Source organism: Augochlora pura, chromosome 2, assembly GCF_028453695.1.
Source record: "Augochlora pura isolate Apur16 chromosome 2, APUR_v2.2.1, whole genome shotgun sequence".
NCBI lineage: Eukaryota > Metazoa > Arthropoda > Insecta > Hymenoptera > Halictidae > Augochlora > Augochlora pura.
Genome location: NC_135773.1, coordinates 22,192,705 through 22,201,206, shown reverse-complemented (window position 1 = coordinate 22,201,206; position 8,502 = coordinate 22,192,705). Strand labels below are relative to the sequence as shown.

The window sequence follows — 8,502 nt, the reverse complement described above, 5'->3', positions numbered from 1 at the left end:
ACGTGTTTCACGCCCTGGTACCATTTGCAAACGCGCTGCAAAATTCGACGGGTCTACTCTTCGGCTGTCCGAGACCCGAGAAATCGGAGGTAAAAACAGTCGTTGCGAACTTCTGAATTGTTTTGCATTCTAGTTGCTTGTCTCGTTTCCATTTTTGTTCTCGAACGGTATCGCACTGTTCGTATACCAATCGTTATCCGCTTCTGTCCCTCCGTTCTTCCACCGTCTCGACAACCGCGGTGCGCCGGTATTGTCCTCTAGCAACTGCACTCGATGCACGTCGCTCCTTTTCGAGTTTCATTTTTAACGTCGTCCCTATACCCAGCCGGCGTTCGTATAAATATTAACGCTAGAAAGACGGGAACTTGAAGACGGGAAAATGACTGCTTTTCGGCAATATAGGTATAACACACATATATATACCGGAAATGAAGAAGGGGGCGGGGGGCAACAACAATGATTAATAAACGCATTTATATGTTGTAGAAAAAGTCACAAAATTATAAGAATCTGTGTCACTATTTACATAATTATTTTTCTAATTGAAATTGAAAAGCAGTCAAAATGACTTGCTTAGGTTATGTCAGGTTATGTGTGCTAAAGCCTTGTGTGTCAGGCTATCTAGTGTTAAAGCCTTCCTCTTCGAGCAAACTACGACATCTTTGAGAATTTCATAAATCAGCGACAATACCATCATCGCAGAAAATATCGTCGACTTAAACGACGCTCGGTTTTTAGAATTGCATATAAACGTTGGATCCAATTTCCAAACCGTAGAGAAATTAAGACGATGTACGATACTCGACGTATAAACGACACGCGGACGGGTTCGAGATATGGAACGCGATAGAAACGGAAATAAAGAATGCGACGGTTTTTATCGGGCTCTCCGAAACGGCTCTATCGGTTATCGTTGCCGGCGGTTCTGGCATTGACAAATGGCGACAAGGATACCGGCGCGTCGTGCGTTCACTTTTCACAAAAATTATACGCTTCGCGGTTGTCACAAACGACTGAACACGCAAAGTTAATGTTGTCAGATTACATGCATCGATCGTATATGTGCCCGTTAGTAGCCTCTCTGTACCGGGCACGCGAACATTAATTCGGACCACACCGGAACTATCGGCAACGTCACGGCTACGCCAACATTTTTCTGTTCGCAATTTTTATTATCGCGCTCGCGGCCTAACGACAGCGCCGTAATCCATCTTCGACTTGTCGCAACCGCGATCGACGTCCAACAAACTGGACATTCTGTCAGGCGGTTTCAGCCTCTCGAATTGGTGTCTTTGGAACGTATTTTATAAATAAAATCATTGATCAAAGAGGACGATGTTCGATAGAAGACATATTAGTAATAGTTCTAATCTGATTTTAGCTTGCTAAAGTTAAGTAATTTAACATTGACGAACCAAAAGTAATTATGTACTGAACAGAATTATGGCTATGAATTTATCACTTTATAAATTAGTAGTATAGTCGCGATTTCATAGCAAAATGAACAAAGCACCTGGAGGCGATATTAGATTTTTCCGAGAGCGTTCTCGGTATTTTCAGAAATCTCGTTTCAAGCGAAAATGATCAAAATACTGTAAGCGATCTCTGAGATGGTCGCCGGTCGGGCGGCGCACTGTTTATGTTTCCGAGATAAGGAGGTCTCTGTTTGGGTGATGAGACGGTTCGTTGAGGGGAGGAGGCCCTTTTTCGAAGAGAAAGAGGCAGTCGAATAAAGATCTTTGCCAAAGAAGCAGCCCGCGTAATTTCTCACCTTGTGTCTTCTACAATACAAAGCGTTCGCCTTTTTCATATGTCTCTGTGCGCAGGCTAGTTTCTTTTCGTCGGGTTAAAGTGTTTGTTCGAACCGGTCACATTACACCGTTCGCGCGGTACGTGACAATTTACATGTTCTGCACGCGTGTACACTTCCAAATACGGGCGGAACGGTGGAACAATGTTTCTCGGTCGCGTTTCGTGCCGTGCTCGCCACGGTGGCCGGCATTGCGTGTCTAGAAACGTACTAGAAGAAACCTGAAAACGAGGACGACCGTCAGCGGCGATCGAGAGCGCGTCGCGTCGGTTCCGCGCGTCTCGCCCGCTCTCGTCGACGTTCTTCACGATCGGCCGGCGTCGCGTTCACGGACGACCACGTGCCCGCTCGAGCACGCAACAGGTCTTTTCAGTTTCTAGTTTCTGGATCGCGGATTATCAAAGGCTATCATAATCGGATCGAGCCGCGAAACAAACTACGCGGAACGGCCGCGCCGTTTCGCATTCCGATTCGCGCGTCGAACCGGCGGACGCCGACGACGAGGGGGGAAAACGCGAATTCTGCGAAAACCCGTCGGCGGAGGGAACGAGATGATGCCTCATTCGGCGCGACGGGAACGCGAGTTTATACGTCGCTGTGAACGCCGCTGGTTTATTTACATTTTATCGACGGCTTCGTCTCGATAACCCGCCAAGCACTTATTTTTTACGAGCCGCGGCAGATTCGTGAGGATCTCGCAATTGTGAAGCGAGATCGAAGCGTAACCAGAAGAGAGCCGCGCTAAAAATCCCAGGAGAAAAACGGATATAATGTCCGTCGATTCGACGCAGGGAACATCCGGTCAATTGACATTTATGAATCTAGTTGTTTTAATAAGTAAACTGGTCTCTGATAGCTTGCATTTCTGTGACCGGTGAATCAATATTTACAACGTCTTCGGGCAGTTATTAATAATTATTTATAGTCCGGATTAGCTGAGAAATTAACGGGATTAACGAGAGAAAGTATAATTTATCTGCTTCTTTGCGTTTCGAGAAACGGCGGGAAGACGACAGCGTACAAGGTAAATAAGATGACGTCTCGCATGTCTGTTGGATATTAAAACTATCCGTGCTCGTTAAAATGACCAGGCTGGCGTTCTGCACGTCGAAATTGTTGAAATTAAGATTTTTTTAACATTGAATGAATTCGTTCGTTCGAGCTTACATTGCAACGCAAGTAACAAAACGTATTAGTAAATATACCAATTAATTTTAGAGTTCGGTAAGTTTAGTGTTAAGTGGTCTTCTTTTGCTGTTTTTATCCAAAAAATCTTTTACTAATTGGCGTACAGAACTTCAACAAAATGGACGTGCTAAAACGTTTAAAGATCACAGAGTTTATTTTCTTGTTGCGGCCTCCTAACCCCCTTAAAACTAATTGAATTACATTTCTTGACCGATAACAAATCTCGAAAGTTATCGGCCGGTCGAAGATTTGAGAATGGAACCGGCCGATAATCCCTTCTCCAATCAATGCGCCAGGCAGTAAGCTCCCGAGATAATTACGCCCGCGTTCCCTGTTACTCGAAAAAACTCATGCATTCGCAACAACAGCTGGCCCAGCTTTCCTGATATTTTACGCAAGCAGCTGAACTTTTAGGGAATTCTTGAGCAGATTGCACGATCAGATTGTACCCGAAGTGTCCCAGCGAACAGAAATTGTGTTTGCTTTCGCTCTGCCCGATGTCGCGCTGATACCAGCTGAAAATATTGATCTGGTCATGCGGAGGATAATTAAAAAGTGATCGCACGCTTTTCTCTTTTATTTGCCGTACGTTCTTTTGGCGTAACGGTGATGATCGCGGACCCGAATTCCTCGGTGAGCAACGGAAGAGCCCTTGGACGTCACGTGACGCGGCGCTTTCGTGCTCAAGACCTTGGAATTTTAATAACCGCGACTTCTTTGTCGAAAATCTTGACCCCCTAATGTCGCTAAATATATTTAAATGTCCGTATAACGAGCCTCTTACAATATAATATACCGTATAACAGCTTATACTATATATTTTCATTTATCCACGGTTCGGCGGTATAAATGTTAAAGTTGAGGCTAACGATAAATCTATCGGGTGCTGAAAAAAAATTTTTCTTACACCGTACGCTCGAACTACGAATGCAATTTTAATGATTTAAATGTAAAAATTTGGAATTGATCATTTCAACACGGTAGGTTTATTACTATGATAGATTACCCGAATAATTTGTTGTGCCTCCATCAGCTTCGCGATCTATCGCGTTCGCATCGTTGTTATTCATTTATATTCGTCCGCCGTGTTTATCGAGACGCGGGGAACGGTGTCGCCACACTTCTTCTCGTTCATCAAGTTTCAACAAATTGATCACGTTCCGCACAGAGGATTTTGGAGATGCGACAGCAACTTGCGCGCGTCTCGTAAAATCCATTATGCCGAGCGACTGCGTCTTTTTTGCATACTTTTGCAACACGTCCAAAGATTGGACCCCATTCTGTCAGAGCCTGTTCGGTGATGCTCCGTAGCATACTCCCACCTAGCAGAATATTTAATTTGAAAATTAAATTCGTGTTAATAATGAAGGACGTACCTTTTCGTTGTTAATCTCATTTATCGATTTCTTCATGTTTTTTAAGGCAAAAGTCCGAATTTTTGCACAAATTTCTTTTACATATTGTCGAGTAAACTGATCCTTCTAACATCTCCAAATGTTAAATATTTAAAATATTTAAAAAGTTACTCCGTTTGTACGCTGTCCACCTGTTGCGAATAAACGCGACGCGAGTCCAGTTTCGCGTTAAGATTATAAACAAGCTCCTTTGTTGTTCGCACTGCGATGGCGTTTGGTTTCGAGCCATGGGCCCAGACAAAAGGGACCGCATGAAATATCGTGGACAACAAAAAGCCGTGCGTGGATCCCCGAGGCAACGCCGCGACACGAATGTGCAAAAATAGTGTTCCACGAGGATCTACAGTTAGTCGTGGCGCGTTAGACCGACCATCTGTCTAGGAAACATGTCTCGCCATGAAGATGTCGTTTTCGTGCTCCCTATCTTCTTCCTCTCCGATGAGCGCGGCCTTTTCCGCGAGCTGCAATTGCTTTTAGAGGCTGCTGAAAAAAAAAATTTCAAATATATTCCCTTCATCAAAGCCCCTAGGACATCCAGGAGACATTAACGACCTCCAAGAAAGCTTTGAGACAAAGTCTTGCCCCTTCGAAGCACCCGAGACACTCCGGACGTCTTCGAAATTCTCGACGCGAAGGTTTCTCGGATTAAATTCGCGTCGAGAGTTATAGGCGTTGCAACAGCAAAAGGTAAATAAATTTTAATTGCTGTCGCTTCGAAATACCCTCCGCGTTTGCGGGATTATTTATGCGGAACGGGCGACGCCGATCATCAAGACGCTTACTTACTACGCGACGGCGTTTATGACTAATCGTAAATTAGTATCGCGACGATCAGCCGCTAATTCGCGCTACGGCCGACGTTCCTGGTTAATTAACTAATCCGACTGGTAGCTGCAAGATATCCTCGACTCCGATAGATAAGTTCCATGGCGACTCTCTCTCTCTCTCTCTCTCTCTCGAATCTGCTTTATTCCTGTTTCACCTGATAAAGTGAAAATTGTCGGCACTGTTAGCTATTATTCGACGCGTATTATCGCACAGGTATAGAACGAATCGATAAGTATCCGATAAGCTACGGGATAGTCCTTTCGACCATAATTTTCGATACCGCCGACCCGAGGTTGGCTGGATTACCGTAAGCATGACTAAGGAACAGGTTCCTGGCGGCAGTCATATTTTGAATCCTTTTTACCCGCGGCCGCCTAAATAACTATTTATTAATAACTGTTTGTTTGCAATGCCATAGACAGGCGGAATATATATGGTGGAAATGAATGTGTAATGTTTAAGTACTAAAAGTTTATTCGTGCCTGATTGTACCAGAAACACGTACAAGGACGAACGAAAGCGAAGACGTTGCTTCATCAGTCCGTAGTGTGCATGTTGTTCAGTAACGCGAACACTGAATATGAAGTTCTAATAATCTGCAAAATTGTTACGAACAATGATTAATTAAAGAGTGAAACACGTTTACTAAGTAGCTACAAATTCCGTATTTTGATGCATTTAAGAGAGACAAGCATTGGATATAGAGATTAGATACCATAGCTGTTATAATTAATATAAATCGGAGATTCGAGACTCATTTATTTTAATAATTGTGTCTCTTACTAATACTAGCTTTATTTTTCGTAAACGAGTAATTTATTTTATATTTTGTATGATATACTGCAATAGTTACCGATCGTACCATAATATATACTTGCAATGACAATACGAAGAAAGGGCCAGCCTTCAGGTACATCGATTGTCTCGTCGACATCGTGGCCAATATAAAAATTTGTATAACATCGGAGAGACGTTCGCGATTCCAGTTCGACAACCACTGACTTCTGTCCAGCATGGAACACTGAAAAATGGTTATCACGTTAAAACATGGCATTTTCAGGAAGAACGTTTCAGAGATCGGAGATCGATTCATCAGTCCGCCCGCCTAATTAATCTATACCGTTTCTATTAACTCTTACCGCATAGGTCAGCTCATTACCCATCCAACACATATAAAATAGCTGAGACGTGGCCGCGCTCAGGTATATACCGAACTTTATGATGTCTGAGTTCTGCCCTCCGACCTGTTCCAAACGATGCAAATCGATCACGATCTAAACACCGTAGACGACCAATCATGCCTTACCACGACAGCCTGGAAACCAGTCAAGCAAATAATCGAAGTGCTCGAGAGCATCTGAACGAACACGCTCGAGCTGTAGATGTTATTGTAATCGTTGATCGTCGACATCAGCCTCTGATGGAATCGAAGACAAGCCTTGTAACGATTCATGAAACCGTCGGTGGTCGGGTTTCTGTGAACGCTACCAGTCTACGGCGATAATGACATTATTCGCGGGCGTTGAAACCCTTGTTGGTACACGTTCTCGCTTACATCGTTCGCCGACAGTTTGCCGCAGTTCTCGAAGTTCACGCACAAAATGTCAACCTGCATCACAGTGAAATTGCATATCGACATCGCTATACCGTCCATGGACAATATCGCGAGCACGCCGCCGGAAACAGCGAACGTTTCCACGGTTAGGGCGATCTCGTGGTACGGGGATACCGTGGTGTTGAAAGGATACTTCGCCCTGATCGGTAAACCGTTCTGCATCGGCGAAAACAATAATAGAGCTATTACTAAAAAACAGCCGACCACCTTGAATCCTTGGTAGATTACATAGTTAAACATATAGTGGCCCTTGATAATGTCCGCGATGCGATTACTAGTATCTAAAAATAATGCGCTTTCCAAGTCTCTTTCGAAGTTACAGTCGTCGAAGTATGTATATTCATAATCCACTTACCGGAGAACTCGAGGAGATCATCGGCAGACTTCGATATCTCCGTCATCAGCCGTTCTATTTCTTTCCGTTTAAATTGATAGTTCATAATTTTGAAAACCACAACGACGATGCCCGCGCAAATGCAACCACTGTCCGTAGCAATCGATATGTCGTCCATGTTCGTGTAAACGTCCGCGAAAAGTGTGAACGTGAAGATATACATCATAGCGATTATGAATATTTTCCAAAGAAAGTATCCGCATCGTAGAACCGATTGATTGTTCGGTTTTATCGACCACAGTCCACAGTATCTGCACTAACAAAAATCTTCAAATAGATACGTTTTTTGGAAACGAATTTTATTAATCCAAGCTACAAAAGCATTTTTCCGTACAAAGACACGTTTTTGATTCTCACTTCTGAATGATTCTTACAACAACACGGACACAACTCTTACGTCAAATGAGCGATTTGATCACACAGTAAACTCCGAAACAACTTCAGCCACTGTTGTCCTGACTTTACAGTCATTGGTAACGTTTCTTCCTCTCTTCTTCCACGAGTCGCAAGACAAATAAGCCGCTCGTACTACGAGAAATCACGGTGTCGTGTAGATAGGTAGAGAAGTTGTGTTGGACGCACATGCCTCGGTACAATCTTGTCACGTTATCAGGGGTTATTTCCTTTCAATCTTCTACGGTGCCTTTCGAGAAAATTGCGGATAAACGGATACGATTGTACAGCCGCTTTTCAAAATTACAGACCTTCGCGGTGTTGCACGTATTCAGTCCCGTAAACGCTTCCGCAAATGTCGATAAAAGTGACAGTAATTGCACGGCGATAGATAAACGAAACCACGTTCTATTACATACTTGCGCGGAGAATAGATACGTTGCACGGGAACAGTTACCGAAACTATTGTGCCCGGGAGTAACTTCCATCTATAGAAAAATTGCGGTTACAGTAGCAAACAAATAGCTCAACGATGGTGAAAATAATTTCAGAGTTTCGGTGACGTGCCACAGAAACGCTATGTATAGGTTTACCATACGAACAGTCTACGCTCATGTAAGTTCACATTGTTTTAAGAAGTTTCATATGTTAGACATTTTTTTGTTAAAACAATATCTCACAATTTTTTGTTTAAAAATTAACCAATATTATCACTTTACTATTTAAGTGTAAATTCACTTGAATATGTGTTAAAAAAAAATATAGTGCTTCTCAAGACTCGAACACGCGACGCTTCTTTCCCTTGCGCGCGAAAAGTTTTCGAACCTTCGATAGGTTTAATTTGCGAAAAATGTGATTT

At 43.3% G+C, this 8,502-nt stretch overlaps 1 protein-coding gene across 1 annotated transcript; it reads right to left on the bottom strand.

The window, feature by feature from the left end:
* Positions 1 to 5,721: 5,721 nt before the first annotated feature.
* Positions 5,722 to 7,841, bottom strand: Sha (shavenoid). Its single transcript, XM_078190369.1, has 7 exons — positions 7,648 to 7,841; positions 7,212 to 7,501; positions 6,797 to 7,137; positions 6,548 to 6,733; positions 6,381 to 6,485; positions 6,104 to 6,262; positions 5,722 to 5,837 (listed from the first exon to the last, which is right to left on the bottom strand). Exons 1-7 carry the CDS (start codon positions 7,719 to 7,721, stop codon positions 5,778 to 5,780), a joined length of 1,215 nt encoding a protein of 404 aa, XP_078046495.1. The 5' UTR covers positions 7,722 to 7,841; the 3' UTR covers positions 5,722 to 5,777.
* Positions 7,842 to 8,502: the final 661 nt, after the last annotated feature.